The sequence below is a fragment of the Gadus morhua genome, chromosome 8, assembly GCF_902167405.1.
Source record: "Gadus morhua chromosome 8, gadMor3.0, whole genome shotgun sequence".
In the NCBI taxonomy this organism is placed as follows: Eukaryota; Metazoa; Chordata; class Actinopteri; order Gadiformes; family Gadidae; genus Gadus; species Gadus morhua.
Window position 1 is genome coordinate 8,266,775 of NC_044055.1, and position 25,848 is coordinate 8,292,622.

The 25,848-nt window shown below is 46.0% G+C and overlaps 2 protein-coding genes and 1 long non-coding RNA gene across 13 annotated transcripts in view; 2 read left to right on the forward strand and 1 right to left on the reverse strand.

Annotated features, from left to right (window-relative positions):
• The window catches only part of myom1a (myomesin 1a (skelemin)), a 30,287-nt gene extending 20,499 nt beyond the window's left edge, over nt 1–9,788 (forward strand). For 3 of the 6 annotated variants that reach the window (XM_030364751.1, XM_030364757.1, XM_030364752.1), the window contains 16 exons: nt 423–529; nt 739–783; nt 1,293–1,429; nt 1,685–1,829; nt 2,355–2,414; nt 2,509–2,576; nt 3,382–3,507; nt 4,291–4,386; nt 4,798–4,885; nt 4,973–5,011; nt 5,162–5,267; nt 6,088–6,251; nt 6,453–6,489; nt 6,748–6,770; nt 8,051–8,106; nt 8,622–9,788. In XM_030364751.1, coding sequence (XP_030220611.1) covers nt 423–529; nt 739–783; nt 1,293–1,429; nt 1,685–1,829; nt 2,355–2,414; nt 2,509–2,576; nt 3,382–3,507; nt 4,291–4,386; nt 4,798–4,885; nt 4,973–5,011; nt 5,162–5,267; nt 6,088–6,251; nt 6,453–6,489; nt 6,748–6,770; nt 8,051–8,106; nt 8,622–8,879 — 1,555 coding nt within the window. In that variant the 3' untranslated portion in view covers nt 8,880–9,788. The remainder of the gene's footprint in view (nt 1–422; nt 530–738; nt 784–1,292; nt 1,430–1,684; nt 1,830–2,354; nt 2,415–2,508; nt 2,577–3,381; nt 3,508–4,290; nt 4,387–4,797; nt 4,886–4,972; nt 5,012–5,161; nt 5,268–6,087; nt 6,252–6,452; nt 6,490–6,747; nt 6,771–8,050; nt 8,107–8,621) is intronic. The other 3 variants (XM_030364753.1, XM_030364755.1, XM_030364756.1) reach the window with 3 other exon arrangements.
• LOC115549541 (uncharacterized) overlaps nt 1–25,848 on the reverse strand; it is a 26,786-nt gene continuing 938 nt past the window's right edge. Inside the window, exon 2 of the long non-coding RNA XR_003977779.1 lies at nt 1–35. This is a non-coding gene — a long non-coding RNA (uncharacterized LOC115549541). The remainder of the gene's footprint in view (nt 36–25,848) is intronic.
• The window catches only part of lpin2 (lipin 2), a 24,255-nt gene continuing 8,360 nt past the window's right edge, over nt 9,954–25,848 (forward strand). Inside the window, exons 1-15 of one of the 6 annotated variants that reach the window (XM_030364765.1) lie at nt 9,954–10,126; nt 14,758–14,958; nt 18,969–19,064; nt 19,649–20,052; nt 20,174–20,281; nt 20,383–20,503; nt 20,603–21,011; nt 21,125–21,224; nt 21,534–21,721; nt 22,187–22,280; nt 22,393–22,462; nt 22,584–22,676; nt 23,111–23,199; nt 23,599–23,749; nt 24,794–24,942. In XM_030364765.1, coding sequence (XP_030220625.1) covers nt 14,767–14,958; nt 18,969–19,064; nt 19,649–20,052; nt 20,174–20,281; nt 20,383–20,503; nt 20,603–21,011; nt 21,125–21,224; nt 21,534–21,721; nt 22,187–22,280; nt 22,393–22,462; nt 22,584–22,676; nt 23,111–23,199; nt 23,599–23,749; nt 24,794–24,942 — 2,264 coding nt within the window. In that variant the 5' untranslated portion in view covers nt 9,954–10,126; nt 14,758–14,766. Of the gene's footprint in view, nt 10,127–10,284; nt 10,412–12,401; nt 12,736–14,211; nt 14,600–14,757; nt 14,959–18,968; nt 19,065–19,645; nt 20,053–20,173; nt 20,282–20,382; nt 20,504–20,602; nt 21,012–21,124; nt 21,225–21,533; nt 21,722–22,186; nt 22,281–22,392; nt 22,463–22,583; nt 22,677–23,110; nt 23,200–23,598; nt 23,750–24,793; nt 24,943–25,848 lie in introns of those variants that run through there. The other 5 variants (XM_030364763.1, XM_030364762.1, XM_030364761.1 and 2 more) reach the window with 5 other exon arrangements.

Consider the following 25,848-nt stretch of genomic DNA (forward strand, 5'->3'; position numbering starts at 1 on the left):
TGTGTGTGTGTGTGTGTGTGTGTGTGTGTGTGTGTCTACAAGTGTGTGCGGCTATATATTTAAGCATATGTAAAAAAAAATGTAATCTAATATGGGTTCTAGTATTGTGAGACACAGAAAACACTTTTATTGATTTTACTTTGCTAATTCTCATCATGGAGCTTTTCGAAAGGTTTCTTACATCGTTATTTTGGGTCGGCAACAAATCAGACTACAGTACGGTGTCTATCCAAACTTTTGCGACCCATAACCCATGTGTCTGTGCCAAGGAGAGCCGTAGCATTTTGTGTAGGATTGTAGAGGTCAGATCCCAACGTGAGCTTGTCCTCACTGTACCCACTGCCGTGCACGCTCCGTGTGATCCCGACCTGTCGTGGGTAAGGTCTTCTACCGTTCTGCACCCCCCCCCCCCCCCCCCCCAGGTCCAGAGCTATCTTCAACAGCCCCTCCCTGGAGGACCTGGGAACCTTCTCCTGCATGGTCACCAACACAGAGGGCTTCTCCGCCAGCTACACACTCACCGAGGAAGGTGAGACACGCACACACATAGACACACGCATTAAAAAAAAGGTCTTTCATCAAGAAATTGGATATTGTATTGGCAGTAAAGCAGAATCTCTGAAACAACGGTTGGGGATAGCGGATCATATGAATTGTGTTGAGGATGTAGACATTTGAGCTATTTATGGGATTTCCTCACAATCACCCACTGTGTCTCTGCTCTGTTGTGATTGACAGCTCTCAATCGCCTTCTGGACATCAGCCATGAGCACAAGTTCCCTGGTAGGTATATCTAACTCGGACGACACTATCAAGGTGCAGAATATGCCTGTAAAGAGTGTGTATCTTATTGTTTGTTGATCCACTTAAGTGCTAAATGAGTAAAAAGATGCTTGACAATGATGAGCACTAGCCCCCTATGCTTCCTACTTAATCTTCATGCCAATTAAATTTTATTGGTAATGATAGCTAAAATACAACTATGCTTGAGTTTGAGTCTAGGGGCTTTGATCAGAGGAAGTGTTAAAACATGCATGTATTGCAAATGAGTGTAATCACATTGGGCTAAATAGCCAGAGGCTAGTCCTCAGGGCTTGCACAGTGCTTCTCTTAGCATACTGAGTTATTACGCTAGTGATCACATTATTGTCACGGTCAATCATCCTTGAAAAATAAAGAACAAGTCTGTGGTTACTAGGATTACAAAACCGCTGCTGCCAGACTCATCCTTCCTCCTCCTCCTCCTCTTCCTCTCTCCCCGTGTTCCCCCCCGCCCCTGTGATGGTGTCCAGTTATTCCCTTCAAGAAGGAGATGTCCATGGACCTGCTGGAGAAGGGCCGCGTGCGCTTCTGGACCCAGGTGGAGAAATGCACCGCCGCTTGCAAGGTGGAGTACGTGTTTAACAACGCGGCCGTCACGGCAGGACAGGTAAAGAAAGCCTTCAGTGTATCCTCCACCTGACACCAAGACACAATGCTGTCTTCTGAAAGGGCACCCTCGTTTTGTAATGTTTAACAGAAGGGCTCGGCTCAACTATAGGACTTAACATCGATACTATAAATAGATTAAAAACGAAATAATGATGTATAATTGGAATATATCTCATACGTTATTGACTTTTGTGTTGAAATATGCGCTCGATTTAAGGGCTATACGTAATATATGCATTTGTTTGGTTTCCAGAAATACTCAATGAACTTCGACCAGAAGACCGGCATCATTGAGATGTTCATGGACTCCCTGGAGGTCACAGACGAGGGAACGTTCACCTTTAACCTGGTGGACGGCAAGGCCAAGGGAACCACCAGCCTGGTGCTCATCGGAGACGGTAGGAGGATCTGGACTCAATGTATTCTGGATCATATGTTATGTGTGTGTCCCTGATAGGTGACCTACGGCTATGGAGTGGAGGCCTTCAGTGTTTTACCTACAGTGGATGGCCACACGGGGGCAGCATAGGCCAACCCTTTTCTCTTATAAGTATTATCTGTTGGATGAAGGAGGGAAAGGCATTGTAGGAATACTTCCATTTGTGTATTACAGTGGGTAGCAGCAAGATGGTCTAGATTTTGAAACCAACTGGAACCCCTTCTGTGTGTGGTTGTATTTATTAGGTATTCACAGTGCATCTGTTGATACCTATTATTATTCTAGGAAGTAGATATTATTTATGTTCTGTCTGTGTTTTATGTGGCATGTCAAATGCATATCGGTTGTTTCTTCCCACCTTTAAATAAATGCATGCTAGGAGGGTAAGCAGGCTACTGATTAACCACATTTGAAGCTCAGTGCGCCTGCCTTGAGTGCATGTATTAAAATAACATGTGTTTTATATATTCTTGGCATATTCCAGAGTTCAGAGAGCTCCAGAAGAAGTCTGAATTTGAGAGGGCTGAATGGGTCAGGAAACAAGGTAAGGCCCTTCCACTGGAAAAGACACATCCAAGCGCAGACAGGGTTCCTATTCCCATTTCAACGTCTGCTCACATCTCCCTCCCTGCCAACAGGTCCCCACTTTGTGGAGTACCTCGGTTTCACCGTCACCGAGGAATGTAATGTGCTGCTTAAATGCCAGGTGAGGACAGCAGCGCTGTGCCCCTCATTAAAGGTGCAGAGGGTCGAATTCAGTGGCATCTAGGGGATTGAACCTGGCATACATTTCATATAATATTTATAAGGACGTCCTTATGAGGGTATAAATCCCATAAAAATAAGGATCCTTGTTGTTAACCACCGCAGAGATGTCTTGTAATTTTTTTTACAATTATTATTATAGCTTGGTTTTTTTCGTATCTGCAGAAAACTTTGTTAACCACCGCAAAGAACTTTAGCTTGTAAGCAATAACCTTTAGTTTTACAGACAGAAAAATACAAATAAAAATTAAAATATCAAGGAACCACATCACTCGAACCTTGGCTACCCGATGGCGTTGAAGACAATGACATGAGTTTGAGGTGCTAGTAGAGGCCACTACAGGCTGCCATAGCTCCTTCGTTGGAAAGAGGGGGGTAGGGGCAGGGGCGATTCTAGGGAGTGTGGGGGCCCTAGGCAGAGGATTGTTGAGGGGGGGGGGGGGGGGGGTATGGAGCGATTTTTTATTTTTTTATTTTTTTTTGGCTGTCTCTAGGGGGCCCCCTAGTAGTGGCCCAGGGCCCCAAGCAATTGCGGGGCCCCAGGCAATTGCCTGGTATGCCTAATGGGATGCAGCGCCTCTGGGTAGGGGTGGTTCAGTCGGTTAAAATCTCACCACTAGATGCCACAAAATCCCACACATTGCTCTTTGAAGCACTGTTCCTGTGACCAAGGGCCTTGAGTGGCCGCATCAGGGTGACGTGTCATCGTGTGTGCATGGATACAGTAATGATGCTCCTGCCCGCAGATTGGAAACATCAAACCCGAGACTGAGATCGAGTGGTACAAGGACAAGGTGAACATTCACGCGGACGACGAGGACTCCAAGAAAATCGGGATGGAGGACGGGCTGTTGACCTTTAACATCGGAAAGGTCAGGCCATCGGAGAGACGTCTTGTACATTTTTTATCATTTTTATCATAGCTTGGTTTCATCGTGTCCGCAGGAAACTTTGAGCCCCAAATAGTCGACCACTGGAAGCTTTTCCTCTCAAAATGCTGCTTTGCTTCCATTAAAGATCCATTGTCACGTAACATGCTTCAACGCTGCCATGCTCTCCCTCTCTGACATAGACTCATAACTGAGGATAGTTTGGTAATAAAAAGGATTTGGGCATTCTGCCATCTACGGAGCTATCTACTGTCAGTCAGCATGCAGAGTAAGAACGCAGTGCCGTTTGAATTCTGTGTTATTCAAAAGCAATATTCACTATTCTATATGTAATTTTCTTCAATCACGCACCAGGACATATTGACGAGAAATTGTACTGGAGTTGATGTCCATGTACCCTACGTATATTGTTATCCCTGTATTTAATTAATGTAGTTATCAGTAGTTAGCCTATTCTAACTACTAGACTTGCCGTAGCTTGGACTGCTGGTCAACTCCTTAGAATCAACGTCAATATGAAGATTTGAGGCTCAGAATTGCTCCTAACAACCTCATGTAAGAAGCAGTTGACTCCTAATCAAAGGTGGTCATATGTCTGATTGGATCTAAAAACAATGCGTAAACAAACCATGATTGACCAAAAAGAGAGAGAGGGTCAGAGTGATAACTGCATGAGCTCAGGAGGGATGGCCCTTCCTGAACCTCGCCCTCCTGTGAAACCCGCCCTGGCTATTAACCCCCGGCTTATCTGTCTAATTTCCACAGTGCGTTACTAAGCCAGGCATAGAGCAAGCAGAAGAGGAGCAAGAGAAACCAAAGAGGCAGGCCGCGGACCTCACCCCAGCCTCCCCGAGACCCAAAGTCTGGAAACATACACATTGCTGCCATAAGTTGTCGCCTATAAAACCTGCTTGTGTGTCTGCTTGCATCGCCTCGCCCCTCTTCCAGATTTCCCATGTTTATTTGTACATGTTTAGTATTTCTTTTTTCATAACGTTTCTCTCCTTTAAATGCATCCTGAGCAGGAGAAGAGCTTTCCTCTGAGGAGTTTATTCCTACTTATCAATTTCTCTATCCCGCTTGTCCTTCGTTTCCCTTTCTGTCCCGCACCATTATTATACATCAACTGCATTCCCCGATTTTTTAAATTTCGTGAGAATTTGAATTCCTATATCTGTATGGAAATGACCGTTCCATACAGAGAGAAAGGGCATCCGATGGTGGTTCACGATCCCCTGGGAAGAGGTCTCAATCCCACCGTGTCGCCCTTAGATTTCCAAGAGTGATTCCGGCGTTTACGAGGTCAAGTTGAGGGACGAGAGAGGCAAAGACACGAGTACATTCGATTTGACCGACGCAGGTAACAGACGAAGGATCAGAAGCTTCTGTAATGAGAGGGTCTGCACAATATGAAAGAAAATCATAACACGTTTTTTCTTTTCTCCAGGCTACCAGGCTGTTATGAATGAAGTCTTTAGGGTTATCGGTGAGTCATCCGTTTGAACACGATCCTTGTTGCGTCAATGTATTATGCCACCATATATGGGGTCACCATTCCCACATGGACGGTTAGATTACCTTCGAGACTCGTTTCACAAGACATTACGGTACTATAATCGTTCTCTTTTCATTGCAGCCAACTCCTCCACCGGCATCTCGGTCATCAGCACTGAGCACGGAATCGTGCTGTCCTCCAGCGTCATCTATTACACCCATGAGCTGCGTGTCGGCTGGCTCCAAAAGTGCGTCATAATTACCCACCTTCAACACCATCGCTATGTTCTGTATTTAAAGTAACACCCATGCATATTCCACTACCAGATTCTCCTATTTAAAAACTTCAGAGGCTTCTGCTTAAAGCTAGGGAAGGCAATTTGAATCAACCAAGCTAGAGTAAGCTAGATTATGAAAGTATTGAATTTAAAACATCCCACCCCTTACCTCAGGCCCCCCTCCAAAGATACTCACCCAAGGCACGTGATTAGCTTGCAATTTTTTGCAATAGCTCTGCCTAGCCCTCAGGTCATGAACATAGAGGAAACGGGCAGAGTGCTGCAGGTATCCAGGTCGGTAGGTAGGCCTACAGATAGACCATTCAATGATCCACTCAGGCTAAATGAACTGAGTGGACAGAAATTTTCAACAGATATTACAGAAAAATATTTTAAAATAAAGTGCCTACCCTGTCTTTAAGCCAGGATTAGAATCAGCCTATTATCAGTTAAATGTCCGGAAGGAGGATAGTCTTAAGAATCTAGGTTTGATCCCCTAAGTCTGCAGTCTACCTGCAGGCATGCTAGATCAATATCTGCAGCATCCGTCTATGCTGCTAAACGTCCTTCATCCAACAATTCACTGCTAGAAGCTTTGATTTAAAACTTTTAATAAATAGGAAATAACCGTTGATTTATGTTTTTTTTTTTTTCCTTGTTTTTGATACAATCAATGCGTTCATGGCCAAAGATTGCTTTTTATGAAATACTTTATTTTTACGCCATTGTTTTTTTTTTAAGATTGTTTGAGCAAATTTATACTAATGAATATATTTCTGTTTGACCTCAGAGAGAGCAAGATAACCAGCTCTACCAGGCAAGAGTGTGGAGTCACAGGGGAGCAGCTTTGGCTTAAGATCAACGAGCCCACAGAGAAGGACAAGGGCAAGTACACCATAGACATCTTCGACGGCAAGGATGGACTCAAGAGGGTCTTCGACCTGTCTGGCCAAGGTGAGCGGGATCCTTCAATTTCTCGGCATGCCATTTGAAACGTCGTTCGTTTAATTGTGAAGATAGAAAATGTCATTTATTTGGTTGTTATGTGGGACATGGAGTCGTTAGATAACAATGTGCTGGTTGTAGGCCCCACTTAGTGTGTGCTCAAACCTTTCATGCAAAGGGAACCTGATGTTGTTCTGCTTGTCTGTGCAGCATGGCAAGAGGCATTTGAAGAATTCCAGAGGCTGAAGTAAGTGATGAATTTAGTTGGAATGTACCGACTGTTGCATACTTGTCTGTCACCTAATTGAAAACGTTAATGCAATTACTTACAAATTGCAACGGGAAAATCAAAACTTAAAATACCCTTTTGGGAGGCTTCCGGAGACATCCGACATCCGATGGTGCATTTCCAGTCATTGTTCGGCAGAGCGGAAAATATGTTTTCAACGCCATGGCTTTGATACCTTTTTGAGATACTCCTGACAATGTCTCCTTCCTTCCTCAGGGCGGCTGCGATTGCAGAAAGAAGTAAGTGGGTATTTATGCCACAGTTTGTCCCAAGAGATCTCCATGTCTAAAATAATGTTTCCCAGTCTAAAATAATGTCAGCATTTCCCCTGATACCGACAAGGCTAGGTTTGAACTGGAGGTCCATTGTGGTTTTAATATCTATTCTATCTGGCCATAAAGACAGTCCAGTCTGAAATTAGAAATTTGCACAGACTTTACTTTCTTCCTAGAGAAATATTTGAGAGTTTCTTCTTTATTGAATATATGCTGTAGAGCAGTCATACTCAAGTAGCGGCCCGCGGGCCTTTTGTGGCCCGCGGGGTGTCTATTAATGGCCCTCGAGCTGTTTTGAAAAGTTTTTTTAATTATAAAAAAAAAAAAAAAAAAAAAAATCGTGCTGGGCGCTCTTATTTTGAAACCGCGCGCCGCGATCTCAATACGAGGCTGGGGGTTGCAACGATAAACAGATAGCACTCCAGCCCACAGACCGCTCCAGCCCTCCCAAACTTGAGGCAGACAGTCCATCTCAGCAGCAGTCAAGGCCGATTTAGGGTCGTTTTAGACGCAGAGACGTAAGCACGTAATTTACACAAGGGACTTGTTTTAGACAAGTTTTGATTTACGGTTCCTTTAAGGTTCCTTAAGGATTGCGCGTGTTGCAAGGGGATTCTCCGCCAGAACAGTAGGGGGAGCAACGAACGAATCTGTGGGTGTGGAAGTGGAAATCGCTGGCTTGTTTATATTTATAATTATCATAATTCGTTCTTGTGTTTTCTTCTTCTCCTTCTTCAAAATTCTTCATTCGCTTCTGTCACAGCCTTTTAAAAATGGTGCTATTATGCTGTAAAACCGGAAATGTGAGACTCCTGAAAGGATGTGGTTAGCTGGCCAATCACAGTCTTTGCGAGCTGCGTAGGGCCGTAGTGTTTTAGTCGCATGGTCAGGAATTTTGGCCGACGCACTTAAGCACGTAAGGGGGGATATTTTACCGCGCAAGGGGGGTTTATGTATCTTACGTGCTTACGTGTTACGTCTAAAACAGAGCATATATCGGCCTCAGTCACACGCATACCGACCGGCCCCTTGAGTCACTGAAAATTTTTTTTGTGGCCCCTCATCATTTCTACTTGAGTACCCCTGCTGTAGAGTAAACATGTTTATTTATTCTTATATTTTACGTTTGTTCATTCGGAAAAAATCCTTTACTTACATCCCAACTTACATCCCATTTGACACTGTGACTGTCAAATGGATTGCCGTGTTGCTATTCAGACAGTGTTATCTCACTTCCTTTCCAGACCGCGCTCGTGTCGTTGGAGGCCTGCCAGATGTGGTTGCGATCCAGCAGGGCAAGGTGAATAGATTAGCTATTCAGGAGATTACCTCTGCTTGTTCTTGCACAACATGTTTCTCTCTCTCCCTCTTTAGCTCTATCTCTCTATCTCTGGGTTTCACTTGCACCCTTTTTCTATTATCTCTCTCTTCCACTGTCTTGCATATATATTTATGTAGGCCTATTTCCCCCATTCATTTTCTCTGTATCATGAGCAGCGTTTTTCTGTGTATCCCATACGCACAAACCAACACACATACACACAGACACACACACACCAACAAACACACACACCAAAAATCCCCCCCCACACACACACACACACACACTCACACACACACACACACATGCATACACACCAACAAACACACACACACACACACACACACACACACACACACACACACACACACACACACACACACACACACACACACACACACACACACACACACATACAAACACACACACACACACAAACACATCCAAAAAAATACCAAGAAACCAAAACACTAACTCGCTCCCCCCCCCACTAGTCCCTGAACCTGACTGGCAACGTGTGGGGCGACCCGGCCCCCACGGTCTGCTGGCTGAAGAACGACAAGGAACTGGTGACGGATGACCGCTACACGCTCAAGTTCGAGAACGGGAAGTACGCCAGCATCACCATCGCCGGGGTGACCACCGCCGACTCAGGCAAATACGCCCTGCGGGTCAGCAACAAGTACGGCACGGAGAACGGCGATTTCACCGTCAGCGTGTACACCCCCGAGGACGAGGACAAGAAGGAGTGAAGTGATGATGGGGTTCTTATGTTAGGAGTGGGAGGGGAGTGAGAGAGAGAGAGAGAGAGAGAGAGAGAGAGAGAGAGAGAGAGAGAGAGAGAGAGAGAGAGTGAGTGGGATAGGGCTATCTCTGAAAGTCGTTCACCCCAGTGCAAAATAAGTACAGCTGAAGCAGTCTGAATAAAAGATGACAGGGAAAAAGTTACAACGCTTCCCTCTGCCTTTTTCCTGCACAGGGCTAAAAACAACAACCTAGAAAGCCCTGAGGGAGTGTTGCTCTTCACAGAATGAAGCTCAGATTATGTAATAGGGGAATATCTATGTTGCTTAACATGTCTTTTCTGTTTTTTGTTGCTTTTGGTCTTCAGATAGTACAAAAAAGCCAATCGGTAGACATCACTGTTTAGCAAAAGGAAAAACACCTAATAATCAAAACATATTTTTGAATAACTTCCTAAATTGTTAAAGTCTATGCTCTCTCACACCAAGGCACCGCTGAGGTTATGGTGTTGATGTATTTAGTGTTTTTTTGGTTATTGCTTTGCAAATATAAAACTCACCCAGACAAAAATAAATGCATGATAATAATCATTGTAAACCATGAATGGAACCCATTTTCTGTATTATTAGTGCGCTATTTTGTCACTCTGTGTTTAAGTGACGTCATGTATGTAAGCCTAGGTCTCAAGTCATTCGTCAGGAGGAGTCGAAAGAGAACAGGAAGAAAAGGTCGTGCAATGTGGACATGTGAACACTAATCTGTCTGGGCATATGTTGCATACTTCTGATCGTGTGTACACACTGTAGAGATCGACATGTACTTGGAAATAAATTAAAAAACTTTCAAATAATGACTGCCCTCCAGAATGGCTTGAGACCGAAAATAAATGTATTCTCCAATAAAGAAAGTTGACCTGGCTCGATATGTACATACAATCTCTGACTGTACAACAAATATGTCCATATTTAATACCAAAAATAATTGCAATTAAGTGTGTTGTCGTGAGGTATGCATAATCTGCACGCAGCACACCGCCCTTGATACGGATAAAGTAAAGTTGAACAATACAGTGGTGTGAAGCCACTGCGGGGCTCCCTGTGCCACTCTACCACCACCACCACCAGCGCATCCAGCCGCCACACCAGTCATTTTATGGTCCAGGGGCAGGACACGTCGGGAGGTTTCAAAATCATGGGGACAGACTGAAGAGTCACACATCTCGAATTAATCTTCGATATATCTCGAACGTCGACAGGTAAGGTGATACAACATTACGCCGAGCGATGCTGTTTGTGCTTATCTTGGTCCTAGACTCGGTAGTAATGACGTTAGCTTGAGCTAGCAGCCAGGGCTGGCTAGCATGCCTTGTGATGATTAAGCCATCCTGCTACGGGGCTTGGCGGACTATAAAGCCGTTAACGTGGGGTATTTCCTCACAGTCTGAAGCAGTTCTGTTGTTATTAGTGGACTTCAATAGGTCCATCTACGTACTAGAAGCTGTGGTATACATTGGCTCATGGTAACGGGTGTTATTCGACTGGTAAGGAAAATAGGCTATGTGTGTTAGCCGGGTCCATTCATAGTCGTCGACCCAATTCGAACGCTGAACAGAAGTCACTTGGTGGACCGAGGCTCGTATTACCCTCGTACTTTATAGATAGTCCTCTGGTCTGTCCACACACAATGTGTGTGTGTTGTCCGTCTGTGTGTCTGTGGGTTTGTATGTGTCAGTATGCATTGTCAATAATCGATTGTCCAGGTGATTTGCAGTCTACCTGCATTCTTTCATTATGGGAAGAATGCCCCTTAAATATTCCGTAGTTTATTACATTTTTCTTGACATGTTTATATTGTTCCTGAGGCAACGTCCTTTTGATAACCGTTATGTTGTCACCGACCTCACCTGTTCAGCGTGATTGTAACCTGTCATAACACGTTTGAGCCACCCTAACCTTAAGTAAAGTGACATGTATCTCAGCGCATTAAAAAAGTTACAAGGATTCTTGGCCCAGAACCCTTCATCTTTGGCTCTACTCTACTTTCATCTTTCAAAACAATCACATATGTTATATATGTTGATCTTCTCTTTCCTTCAGTGGTTTTCGGTTTCTTTATTTTGGTGTACAGAAGTGACTCCGGAGTTGTGCAAATATTTAGTGCTTCTGCACACTTTCTAACAAAAGCTCAGCTTTGTAAAGTAATGGATTCTGTTTCTCAATTGACTGCCTCTTGTTGATCAATACTGCCATTTGAGCCTAATTTATGTTTTATTTATTTGACAGTTGTTTTCATTGGCCATTAATTAAAAACTCTGTAATGCACTTCACCAACTTTATGTTGTTGTTATATGACGAGTTAATGTAACTGGCAATATTGAGGTCAACAAAAGCTCAAATTATTGTAAATAATGGCTTTATAATTTCGCTCTTGTATGTGTTTTATAGTTATTATATAATGGTGTGTAGATTTGATGTAATGGAATTGTCAGAACAAAATATTTTTGAATGAATCCATATTCTTGGCGTCATCTACGAATATTAAATGTGAAAGCCACATTACTTTCTTTTAAGAAATAGAATAGTTTTATGTTTTGGCCAAAATATTCTCTACATTTTCAAATAAGTTATTATGACCTTAGCAGTTGTATACGAATTGTTTTCCATTTCTCCTAATTGAATCTGTCCATGTTGACACAGAGCCTGGTGTTTTTGGCATATCGTTCAAAGTAACAGGATTATAGTTCACTCATTGCTTTAGGCAAGTAAGTATGCTTAAATGGCCAAGAAGGGAACATAGTAGGCAGTTAACTATATGTTCTTGTTTCAGACATGCCTTTCAGCTACTGGCCATGTTTCCTATTGGAATAAACATGTTCAACCGGGTTCGACGCTGTGCGTGTGCTTGCTGATTTTGAGATATGGCCACTTATAGAAAGCCAATAGTGTGCATTGTTGATCCATGGCGTTTATCTCAGATCTAAATAAGACCTGTGAAGCTTTGAGCCACATTTCCAATTGAATCACTTGCTGTGAACCTCATGCCTAAATGCTATCGGCATAATGTTCAGATATCCATTTTTCAGTCGTTGTTAAGAACGTTGAATACTTAGTTCTTAACTATGATCACATGTGTGGCTGATGGGACTTGAGAGCTCCGCAGAAAAGTATGAGAATAACAATGAACAAGTCAAAGTCTTTAGCCAGTCTGGAGGTTGTTGTTTGTTGGCTCTGTGGCAGATGACATCCATCGTAATGAATCATCCACAGGAACGAGTCAACAGAGTTCAGTACACACGTGACCACTTGCGGATGACTGGCCTTATCAGCCAGAAAAACCTGGTGCAGTGGCACGCCACAGGAATCTTCTCGCCATCTTATCAGCCTTTTACCAAGAAAGTCAAAAGACGAAACCCAATTGGTGGAAGCCTTGTCTTTTTCTGCTGATTGGTCGGGGGTCACTGAGTGGCAGTCCCATCACATGACATCCACCCCTGCAGTGGACCAGTGGGTGGGAAAAAGACTCTAAAACAATAATGTTACACAATAACCCCAGCTGCTCCAGCAGCAACATGGTCGCCCCAGTGTTTACAATCAGGAGGGTTAATTTTCAAACAGTGTCGATGATAAGAGTATGGCCTCATTATCGGCGTCCTCTCCATGGGAGAACCACGCGGCTCCGCCGATGGAGTATCCTAAGCCGGGCCAGGTAGAGGTGACCTCACCGTCCGCCAACGCCGCCACGCTGGCAGTGACGGTGCTGAGGAAGAGGCTCCCGCACTGGGGCGACTTTGAGCTCTCGGTGGGGGGGCACACTGGCACCAGTGTGTCTGATGGGTCCTCCTCTCTGAGGGCCACCTGGTTCTGGGTGAGTCTGGAATCAACAGGTTTTTGTTGCCTGTGTCGGCTCCTTTGAGGCCAGAGGGTCAGTGTGGCCGCGGGCAGTTGTCCCTAATTGATTAGGGTTTTTTCTAAAGGATTTAATCACTATTGATCCACGTGAGCGAGGACACTTTTTAAGGCGGTTTTCTGGCTCAAGTGGTTGCTCTCCAGATGGACGTGATGCTTGGGTTCCTGAATAGCATATGGGATTTGGATCTTGGATTAGTGGGGTTGTAGTCGTACAATGCCTGTAAAGCCTTGTTTTTCCCTGCAGCTTTTTAGTGTATTAAAGTATGTTGCTCACTTATTGCCTGTCTTTCATAACAGCAGTGCCACGACTTAAATGTTCCATATATGAACTGTCATAAATCAAGGCACACACAAATCTAGGTGTATCTGTGTCCTAAAAAATGATTACATGTTTCAAGTAGCGATGAATGAAATACGAGTGAAAGGGAAACCCTTTGGTCTTTCATCTACTATCACTCTGGAATGTTGATTAGGGTATCAGTATTCCATGACTCGACCGATTACAACCCGATATTATTCCGATGCCATGGAGTTCAGTGGCCCCAGTCCAGTCACTAACGGGGCTGGTTTGAATCCCTAACTCTTGGGGCCAATTTAGGTGATACTGGTGCCACATTTTCTCCCCTCGTTTTTCCCCGGACATGGAGGTCTCGTTCCCATTGGTCTGTTTGAACATAGCAATCGGAGAGAAAAAAAACTCCGGCATTATAGGCTTTCCCCTTCATCCTCCGAGTTGTGCTCGACTTAAGTCTACCGTGGTGTTTAGATTGGGGCGGTATGTTGTGGAGGGGGAAAAAAAACCACTGTACTCAGTGGTGTTTACTTGAAGACTGTGTCGGAGGCATTTCCTTTTGTGAAGCTGTTTTTCCAGTGTCTAGCTATGTCCACGTCGGAGCTCCTTAACATGAAGGGCTGCCATTTGCTGACAGATGCTCCGTGTTGTATAGGCTTTGCTCTCCCGGGACACTCCCACACAAGATCCCTTTTCCCTGTCTCAGAGGGTGTGGGTTTTAGATTTTTGGTGAACATTTTTCGTTTTCATTACGCAATTGAATGCGTGCTGTGAAATGTGAATGCTGCTTGTATTAGGCCAAACACATTATCTAGAATAGATCTGGAACCCACATTCAGAGAATCAAGCCTTTCAGTTACATAAACCCAGCAGGGTTCAGTGGGTGATTCTATGTTTGCAAGGCAAAAAAAACTAGACCGTGGCCCTCAATCAACCCACAAACATTAGTTGCTTTTCTAACTTGGCAGTGTTACTTTCATGTTTCATGCGCCCATGAAGCTAAAGTGATGTCATGGTGTGTTGCTACATTTATGTAGGATTATTCTAGACTCTTTGACTGGATGGACAATGCATTGTTTATGAATGGGGTTTCCCCCCCCCCCCCCCCACCCCCCCTTGTTTCCTGCTACATTGCAAACGAGACAGACATTTGTTTGGGACTACATGTTTTCGGGTTATAGTATAGATACATTTGCCAGAGTAGATTAGAGAATTGCAGCTTCCTGCATTATTCTGTTGTTGTTTGCTGACTAACCCCGAACGTGATGTGCGGCCTGTGGCACTGGAGACTTGTTGCGTTGTCTTTGCCGTCCTCCAACAGCTGCTCTTTTGTGCTGACACCACGTTGTAAGGGTGACCAGCTGCCTAGAGTGCACGTCATCAGGAACAGGAACACTGAAGACGCCAAGAGAATAACCATAGATGATACAGTCAAATATTGTTATCTTTACAAACAATGGTATCTTCCGGGGAAGAAAAAAAAAGAAAAAAAAAAAGGGAGTAAATTGAATGAACAAAATCAGAAAGGGTAAATTATTTCCACAAACTGTTTTGCAGTGAAAAAAAAACCAAGCTGTTCCTTCAACGTCTTTTGTTTTTAGTGCCCTGGCTCACCTTTGAACCTTGACCCTCGGCCTGTGTCTCCCCTTGACCCTCCTCCCCTCTCTCCATCTGTGCTGTGTGCAGACCAACACCATGAACTACGTGGGCCAGCTGGCGGGCCAGGTGCTGGTCACGGTCAAGGAGCTGTACAAGGGCATCAACCAGGCCACTCTGTCGGGCTGCATCGACGTGGTGGTGGTGCGGCAGCGCGACGGCACCTACCAGTGCTCCCCCTTCCACGTGCGCTTCGGCAAGCTGGGGGTGATGCGCTCCAAAGAGAAAGTGGTGAGTTCGAAGGAGACCGTGGGATGTGACACACACACACACACACACACACACACACACACACACACACACACACACACACACACACACACACACACACACACACACACACACACACACACACTATCTCACTCTGTTTTCAAAAGGCCTCAGAGACCCTCCAAACACATTTAGTTATGTACTAAATAAAGTACAAGTGCAAGTACTTACATTTGGGTACGTTGCAGATGCCAAGTACCGATATGAGTACTTGATAATACCATTACAGTTTTGAGAGCTAGTGAACCCACTGTTTCAGCGGCAATGCAAACCCTGAGAGTTCTCTGAAAGAGGGGGCCAGGTTATTGCCATGGTTACTGCAACTTTAAGATACTTTTTTATTACCGTTGTTTCGTATGAGCTTAAATAAGCTCATACGCTTATTATATATACAATAACTGTTGTATATATTAGTGCACCACAAACACAATAACGGGTATTAAATAAATCAGGGCTCAGAAGGAGCTTCACCATCCACACTCACCATAGTGGTATACAATATGTTTCCCAAAAGGACAACTTTCTCTCGGGACGTCGCATTCGATTGCTACCCAGACAGAGCTCCACACAAACCGCACCACCAATGCACGTTTTTCACTAAATTGGGGACTTATTTCAGTAACAGTGATGAAATGGCATAGAATACGTTGTTGACATTCATGTAGGACAAATTTCCAGGTTACAAAAAAACTTTTGGGTTCACCCATGACCATGCATCGTTTTCTCTTCAAACCTCAAGCTATTGGATGGTTGTATAGGACAAGCTTTACGAGTACATGACCAGTGAGTACTGTATCGGTGCATCCCTACTACGTTTCATAAGCAAACACGGTAAATACATACTGGTTTGTTTGCCATGAGTCAGTCAGATTGTCATTGCAGTGAGGCTGAACTGCGATGGTCATCGTCGTTTAGACTTCAACTCTGCTTGTACAATGCTAGAGACTGCTACACTGAGCTCATGTCAAATAACGCAATGCAAACAGACACGCACATGCACAGATGCACGGACGCGTGCGCAGTGCGCACACACAGTCTTTGACGTCAAACAACAGATGCCAGCCAAAATTGTGCACGCAGCAATGTGACTTTGTGTTTATCTGTAAACAGCAGTCAGTTATCAGCCCCCTGCTCTCCAACTTATCCCTGGTCAGCACCACAACATGCTGGTCCAGCCCTGGCACTGTTTGCAGTGTTCTAGTGGGCTATAAAAAGCATCTCTCTGAATCCCTTTCTCTGCTCCATGTCTCAGGGTACTGAGGGCGTTCGTGAATGAGTCCACGCGTTCAGTTATGAATAAAGCATTTTTCTTATTACTTATAAATGCTTGAAGGAAGCCCACAGAGACAAGCTACAGTTGATGCCAATTTGAACGAAGCCAATGAATAAGGGGAATAAAAAGCGGATGCATGTATAAAGGGTACATTGCAGGGGTCTACAGCCACAGTGCTTCGTGCTTGGCTCGTTTGCGTCCGAATGGCTTCTGACTTGAGCCAGAATGGTCATCCGACATTGGACCACATGCGGTACCCATCCCAAACCTGGTTAGGACAAACCGGCTTTGAGGCCGGCCAGGGTGTTACTCAAGCTATAAATCAACAGGGAAGTGGTTTTCAATGAAAACACCATTTGATTAGCGATAAGGTTGAATGATGCAGTGGCTCTGTAAAGAAAATATTAGAAGAGTGCTTTAGTGTTTGTGCGTGCATATTTTAAATACCTATCTGTTCAGTTTTGCAGCCTGTAGCCATTCCAGACTAAATGTTTGAACTCGTTTCGTTAGAAGGCTACAGATTGAAGACAATAGTTTAGACAGCTGAGGTACGACAGACACTAGCCATGAAAAGAGCGCTCAGTAGGAAAACGTGGCATCTAGAGTGGTTGGAATTCTTCATACCAGCCTGCAGGTTGAGGGACATTCATTATGGTCAACAAGGAGGCCATTTGAAGCAATTTCCAAGAGCTCTAAAAATAAATTGTGTTGAGATTCTTGGCCATGGTAACGCTTTATTTTGTCTTATTTTGGAGATGAATGAATGGCTAGTAATTGGGGCGTCTTACTGTTGACCTATACATTATGTTTGTTTAAACAAAGTGCTCAATCCGTCACTGATAGTGATGATTGAACTGTGTAAATAACGTCACGGTTCGCCCGATAACACCTCGAAAACGTGTGTCAGAACACACCATAGTAAATATGCACATGTATAACTATTTATCCATTGACATGTGGACACATTCCTCCTCTCTCCGTAAAGCATCAGATGGAACGGAGACACAAGTCAGCAGGGTGCTTTCAGATGTGTGGGGCTGGTCACTGCTCTATCGGTTTCCCAGAATGCTGATAGATAGAGGGAGGGAGGGAGGGAGGGGGGGGGGGGGGGTCAGAGGAATGAATGAGGTGGTTCCTATGGCAACGCGTTCGTGCACGTTCAGAATGAGGTGGGCCTGGGAAGACGAAAGGGAGCAGTTTTGCATTGCAAATCTCCATGACTCACCTGCCTATGGCTGCTCGGGTGAACGTGAGGTGGTGTTGTCTGGGAAGGTCTGTGGGGGAACATGGGTTTGAGATTAACCCTAATTATCCACACCTTTTTTTTCGAAGGTTTACTGAGCCTTTCCAGTCTTTTTGGACTTGTGTCCTGCCCCGGGCGATGCCATTAATGTTCCCAGTTGAACGACTGGTTTACAGATTCCCAGGCATTCATGTTGTTCAGCGGAGTTGACCTCTCAGTCCTCAAACTGTGTGCAGTCCGGCATCCCTTCTGTTAAACCCAGAAGGCATGAAACGCCTTTCGGCGCTATAATAAAGGAAAAGATAATCTTTTTGTCCCGGGGAATATATTCAAACCCACATTGCAATATTGATATGGCAGAGAGTTCAAATCCTATCATCGGCCTATTGCGTATTTAACATTTTTATTCGAACAATAGTTTGGATTAGTTCCGTGGCGAAGAACAAGGAAGAAGGGCTGCATGATTCTCGCTGCTCGTTATAATGATTAGGCAGAAACCCCTCCACTGTGATTCTTATCCACACATCGTGCCTGGCAGATCTGGGAACCAGCCTGAAACTGTGAGTGTGAATCTGCCCTGTCAAGGGTTGAGGAGGAGTTCAGGGGGCCAATGGGCCAGAGCCAGCGCTGGGTCATTCATTCTCTGCCATTATCCGCATGCATTGAAATTCCAAGTCATCGCCCCGGCACACACAAATGAAGACGGGCCGCCCCGATGGTAATCATGAAGTCACTCCTCTGGGGCCCCGTGGGAAACCACACTCGACGAAGAGCGATCCTGCACCTGACGGGGCATGAATAATCCTCCCACCTGGCACACTCACAACTACCCCAGAGCCACCGGCGGCTGAGGCCTGCTTCTGAAGGGACTCCTCCTAATGGCCTGCTCAGAGAGCTCCAGAGGCTAATTGGCTCTTCTTCACTCTCTCTCTCTCGACGTCTCTCGCCACCAGACTCTGACCTGCTTGCCTCAGCCTCTGCGGTGTCATGTATCTGTGAATGGACGCAGCTCTACCCGGGTTGTCTCCTGGCAGTCCTGAGCCGGCCCCGGTTCACTGGCGTGCTTAAGCAAACATGAGCCCGGTGGGCCCGGCGATAATTGGGTTTAGTAGGGCCTCGAGGGGGGGCGGTGGTTGGGGTGTTACAGGCAGACACAGTCTACGTGGCCTGGAAATAACACAGCCCTGTTTGTAGAACATGGTCTGCGTGCTGCCCTGTCTGGGTGTCATTCACTTATATAATATGTGGAGTGGTTCCTGGATGTTTCACAAAATATGTTTTGAAATTGTTTTTGTGTTGGCTTCTTACTGGCTGTTTTTGCTTTCCTTTTCTTATGTGGTTTATTTGTTCAGATTATTATTCACTTAGCGTACTTTCTTAGCCTTTCTTGGATAACTTGATGCTGGTTTCGTGAAGGAGCATGGCTGCTGTCTAACTCCTGTGTGATGGTCTCAGATCGACATTGAAATCAACGGGGAGCCGGTGGAGCTGCACATGAAGCTGGGGGACAACGGCGAGGCCTTCTTCGTCCAGGAGACGGAGCAGCTCAACGTGAGTGTGTTCACCGGCCGTACATGATGGCCGGGGCTCGGGCGACGATTCATTATGATGTGGTCTATCAGAAGCACTGCATTATGGGGATATTGATGGTGTCAAATGTTGTTTTGCATGATTAATTATTGACGTCATATCTATTGCGATATGGAGATATTAAAGCTGCTGTAAGAGTTTCAACCCTCAAAACACTCCCTGTTCCCTTCCTCGCTACATTTCTCCGCCATTGACTTGATGAAATCAGGGAGGAGATGCCCTGATTTCATCACGGCAGATTGTCAGAAGAAGTCTAAAACCTCAATACCTTGACTCAAGGTATTCAGGTTTTAGACTTCTTCTGTCTCTCAAGGTCCTTGAGAGACAGGCGCGGTCAACTTGAAACGATATTCCCCGACGCGCCCTGCACTCACAGATAACTGACAGAAGTTTGTCATTGCTAACCAATGACAATCCAATAATAGCTCTTCCACCTTACCGGCAGCAGCCTACACCATTCGCGGTGGACAGCTAGGAGCAGTTGTAGTAGTCGTTGTAGTGAGAAGGGCGAGTCAGAACGTCTGTCTCCTGGGCCCCATCAGCAGATCGTGCCGGCCCACCTGGTCACGTCCCCCATCCCCACGGAGGGCCACCTGATCTGGATCAACGAGGTGGAGCGCCGGGCGGCGGCGCAGCAGCAGCACCTGGAGGACGACCCCGCCGACCCCGAGGACGCCCCCGAGCCCCACCACCCCACCAGCACCTCGGGCACCACCAAGAAGAAGAAGAGGAGGAGGAAAAAGCACAAGGGAGACCCCCGCCGCGAGGAGCTGACTCCGCCCATGGCCCTCGTCTCGGCTAACGCTGCTGCTAACGCTGCTGCTAACGCTGCTGCTAACGTTCCCGCTCCGGCTCCTGCTGCTACGACCTCCAGCGGTCAGACTGAGGAGATCTTTGAGATGGAGCTGAGCTCGGACGAAGAGACGGCTGTTCTGACCCACGCCTCCAGGTAGGTGTCTGAGCCTGGCTCCTGTTGTTCCTGAAACCAGTGATACGCAGATTCATGGAATGGGCTATTAATGGTATTATTATATTCGTACAAACTTAATGTATGTTTACGATTTTGTTAGGTCGCCATCGATGACCACGATGCGGGACATCGACCCCAAGTTGCCTGCAGCCAGACACAACCTAGACAGCTACCCCTTCTCCGACGGTGACTGGTCCAACGCTGACGGGTATTGAATCAATTGATCTCCCCCTGGTCGACTCAAACGTGTCAGGTGTTACCCATCATGCTTCATGGCGTGTCTTTGTCTGACTCCCCCCCCACCCACAGGCTGTCGCAGGCTTTTTCCCCCAAGAGTGACTCTGAGCTCCTGGTGAAGTCGTCGGTGAGCATGCTCCGCGCCGAGTCCCACATGCAGTGGACCTGGGGAGAGTTCCCTGAAGCCACCAGGGTAAGAACCCCCCCCTAAGCCTCTCTAATAGCAAGTGAATCCTCAATGAGCATCTCAAACCTTGGCCGACTCGAATGACCTCCTGCTCGCTCCGTCCAGGCGCCCAAGAAGGAGCGGTACGAGCTCCCCAAAACGGTGACCATCACGCCGTCCGAGAGCACCCACTTCCGGGTCATCCTCAGCTCCGAGGCGATGCAGAGCGAGTTGGAGCCGGGGCCCCCCAAGATGATCGCCAGTGGCATCGGCGGCGGCGGCGACCGGCCCGCCTGCGCCATCATCAAGCCCCAGCCGCGCACCCCCACGAGCGCCGCCGTCGGGCCCGTCGTGCGCTCCCCCACCCCGGTCGACGTGCAGCCCCCCCTGACGCCCACGGAGCCCCCGGAGGCCCTGCCCCCCGGCGTGACCACGTCCACCCCCATCAACGTCTCGGGCAGCCCGGGCATGGCCCAGATGGCAGGAGACGCGGGGGATGCGAGCTCAAAGTGTGACTCGCCTTCCAAGAAGAAAGGCAAGGCTTTGTGGTTCTTCCTGCTCCGATTTCTGAGCTCTTTTTAGGGGTTGTTGTTGTTGTTGTTGTTGTTGTTATTTACCCCAGTTTATTGATTCTCTGGTCTCCTGAAGGCGTCCCTAAGAGGAGCCAGCACCAGGGCCCTGAAGATATCTACCTAGACGACCTGTGCGTACTTGATCCGGACGTGGCTGCACGCTATTTCCCTAAAAGGTTTGTCTTCCATCCTTCCAGCCTTCCTTAATTCCTTCCAACCTTAGCAATATTAATTAGTTGTCTTGAAAGGCCCTAGCTTAATTATTATTACTAGAATCATTATTATTGTGTGCGTGAACGCGATCTCTTAAACTAGCGATTGTGAGGGCTTGGCACTGGTTTCTTTAAATATCTTTACTGTACAGACAGCGGTATACTGTTGTTTCTCTTTCTTCTGACCAATGTGCTTTATTGTAAGTTGCTTTGGATAAAAGCGTCATAATGCCCTCAATGTTAATATAAACACGGTCCACGGTTGTGTTGCAGTGAGGCGGAGGCAGCCACCAAGCACTGGATGGACTCGGAGATGGGCTCGGGCTCCCAGTCCCCCCAGTCGGTGGGCAGCGCCGCCGCCGACAGCGGCACCGAGTGCCTCTCCGACTCGGCCGGTGACCTCCCGGACGTCACCCTGTCCCTGTGCGGAGGCCTGAGCGAGAACGCCGAGATATCCAAAGGTATTGGCATATATCCAAGATATCAAATGTTTTAGACAGACCTTTTTGTGCCCTCATGGACCAGACAATTACAACACAGTGGGTTGAAGAAGACAGGAAATAACCTATAGCATAGGTGGTATTCAAACCACGGTCGCTATGCGGTCTACGTGGTTGAGGCACCAGCAGGATGAGCCACTGAGCCGCCCCATTCATCAAACATTAAATCAAACTCCAATAAACATATTAATTAAGAAACCCAGCGACCCGACCGCTGCGTTGCTGGGAAACACAGCCTTGTTTGGTTGAGGCTGTTTATGTTGCTTGTTTTTCGAGAAGGAGGCTTTATTGCGACCCACTGAAAGTACACCGTATCACTACTAAAGGTTAATGTCTAGCCCTGTTTCCACGGTTACGCTATCGCCCTTATTATCCATTAATGTGTAACGAATGCTTTTCCCTCCCAATGTTTTTTTTCTCCCCCAGAAAAATTCATGGAGCATATCATCACGTATCAGGAGTTTGCGGAGAGTCCAGCCATCATCGACAACCCTAACCTGGTCGTGAAGATCGCCAATAGGTCCGACAATGTCCCCTTTGCTTATGGATGAAACGCAAATACTTGCTTCAGTTGAGGCTGTTAGCCTTTTTGATTTCAATCATTAAATAAAACTATTTTTGTGTTCTTCTAGATATTACAACTGGACGCTTGCTGCACCACTGATCCTAAGCATGCAAGCATTTCAGAAGAATTTGCCAAAGGTAAAGAGGAGTAGCCCCTCTGTCCTTGTCTCTTCTGTGATGTGATTCTACATTAGCCATTTTGAGCCCCCTTTGAGGGGCCGCTGACAGGCATAACGCAGCGTGTCCCCTGTGTCCCCAGGCGACCGAGGAGGCCTGGGTGAAGGAGAAGATGCCAAAGAAGTCCGGGCGGTGGTGGTTCTGGAGGAAGAGGGCCGACAGCACCGTCAAGCAGGTAGGATGCCCCTCGTCAGAGGCGTACCCCGCTGTCACAGGCATCCAGGGTCCAGGATTTACTTTAGATCCCAACCCTGAATTGTTTTACCTGCCAAATTGTAAAATCGTTCAGCTATTGGCTGTTGGCAGGTGTTGGTTTTGGAACGTATCAGAAAGCACAGAAACACATGGAGAAACTTTATGCCAATTCGTCAATAAGAGCTGGTTGATCCAGTAAGCAAACAAACAACCAGCCAACACATATTGGAAGGGTTCCTAAAGAGGAGCATAATCAGGGTTTTCATCCAGGTATTTCCCCAGGCATCCAAGGTATACACTTTAAGCAAAGAATGAATGAATTATACATTATATATTTCTGTGTGTATTTTCGCAGTCCTTGATCCGGTACTGTATCCATATGTATTAATTCCCTGTCTCCTCGCTCTCTGGCAGTCTGAGGCCAAGCTGGAGTCCAAGGAGGAGTCCCAGATGGAGGGGGAGGGCCGGCCCTCCCTGTCCCAGGAGCAGAAGCTGGCCATGCAGTGAGTCACACGACGGGTTCACTGACCGGCTCACCCACTCTGACCTCTGGGTTTACCATAAACGCCTCAATGAGTCAAGTGCTTTAGGAGCCAGGATGATTGTTGTGTTCCTACACGGTTTTACAGCACTCTGGAAAATACAGTCTGCGGTTGTATACTGTAGCTGATAAGATAGTGGGTTGTTTTCGGTGAACAAATAAACGTCACGTGCTCTGTATCTTCACATGTGTCTATTTGTTTTAGTTAAGTGGGCTATGTTTAAAACAACCTTTTTGCTGCAGTGTTAGAAACGGAGCATTCATACACACAACTTGGCAACGATGTCAAAAAAAACGAGCTACATCTTCCTCGCTCACCCTGACGACGCAGTGTCCCTCTCATTTGGCGTGCCCCCCACAGGCCCAAAGCCGGGGACTCGTCCAGCGACGAGGAGTCCAAGGAGGTGAGCGCGGCCTCCTGCCCAGAGAGGCTGCAGGGTCAGGGGGAGGCCCACGTGCACCCCAGCCCCCACGCCTACCGCAAGTCCCTACGCCTCTCCTCCAGCCAGATCGTAAGGACCCCCCCCCCCCCACTGTGTGTGTGTGTGTGTGTGTGTGTGTGTGTGTGTGTGTGTGTGTGTGTGTGTGTGTGTGTGTGTGTGTGTGTGTGTGTGTGTGTGTGTGTGTGTGTGTGATATTCAGCCCCTGACTTCTGGCAGTATTTCAAAATGAGCACAGTGCTGGTCTCTAGTATTGTACAAGGTAGGTTGGAGTTTAAAACAAAGCTGTTTTTTTGCAATTTAGCCTCATTGCAATGACCATTTGACTCTAGAGAATCAGACCGGTTAGTTTGTTAAATACACTTGCACAATTATTTATGATATACCGTATAAGAAAATGGCTTTGGAGTTTTTCGGAATTAAATTTATTTTGTCTCTACATGACATTTTACTTCACTATGTATAACTTGATGTTGGATACATTTCAACAATCTCTACAGGCAAATTTAAATATGGCATCTTTAAGTAAATACTCCAAACTAGTTCTCCTTCTCCACAACCCTTTGGCCTGTTAGTGGAACCTTGTATTAGTTAGTCTCTGCTGCTGTGGAACATTGGCGTAGAACTGGAAAGACCAGAATAGACAAGGAAATCAGACAAAATACAGAGAATGACTGGATGTATTCCTGCATTGTGCTGTCAACAAACTGAGCCCTTAATTGTTGAAGACCCTTTAATGCCGGGAGCGTTAGTAGAAAACAACATTGGCTTATTTCCATAATGACTGTTTGAACAAGTTAGTCAGAGGTATTGCCCAATTTCATGTGACAAGTGTGTCAAAGAGAAAGTAAAAAAAACGCAGATCCCTGCTTCTAACCTGCTATTGATGTGTCGGAGCGCCCTCTACTGGCCAAGTCCTACGTACAGCGCGTCTATTCCCACAGCAGACTGCAGGGGGCTCCAAAGCACCGTGGATAGAACGAAAAAGAGCTCAGACTACAGAAAGTGTCTCTTTGATTTGCCCCAGGGGTGTTTTTTCGTTTTTTTTTGTGTTGACCCGTCTCTGTTCTGATGTCCTGGGTTCCCCCCCCCCCCCCCCCGTTTGTGTCCCCCCAGGCCAGCCTGAAGCTGAAGGAAGGGCCCAACGACGTGACGTTCAGCATCACCACGCAGTACCAGGGCACCTGCCGCTGCGAGGGCACCATCTACCTGTGGAACTGGGACGACAAGGTCATCATCTCCGACATCGACGGCACCATCACCAAGTAGGTGCTTCGTTCGCCACGGGTCAAAACCCGAACGTGGAAACGTCCCAAAAAAAATAGATGTTTATAAAATTGTATGGGTTCATTTTCAAATCCATGAAATCTGTGTGCAATCATTTTTTTTTTATGTTGTACACTTTGTCGTGATGATTGATTAAATCGTTTGATTGACATCTGTAGAATCCTATACGAAGCCAGCAAAAAAAATACACCCTTGATATACCCTATGTTCTGGGTAGAAAGAGTGATTCAAAGTATGATTGTTTTTCTGTCTTGGGTAGTTCTACAAATAAGAACCCACATTTGCGGACTGTTTACCTTCAGCTTAAGCCTTGAGACTTTAATATTTGCTTCTGTGTTATTTCAGGATACGTTTTCTTCTTCTTCTTTTGGTTTAAAACACTTGAAAAGCTTGGATTGCGTCATAAAGTGTGTGTGTGTAATGAAAATGATTATTTTGATAACCTTTCCCAAAAAAGAGCCTTCATGAGCTTGCTATTCATAACTTGGTGAGTAGGCTATGCCCGTAAAAGGAATTATTAAATCAGCATTTTAACTGGCTATCAGGTTTGACAAGCAATTTCACCAAGAGATGGAGGGACTTAGCCAGCAGGCTTGAGAACCGCAATAGCCTTGTATTTCATGATTTCTCTTATAATCTCCATGTATGCCTCATTCATAAAGTTTGAGAGATAACTTTACTTTATCAAGCTCATCTTACCAGCTTTTGAGGGCACAGAGTTGGAAAGGGAGCCTTCAAATCTTTACACCTCACCTCATCATTATCTGCATTCAGCTTATAGAGACGTATTTTGAGATGGCACTGTGGACATAACAATGTTCCATCTGAAAATCGCCCTACCCCTAAACATTAAGTTTCTTTACTTTTCCAAACCCTCTTTTATG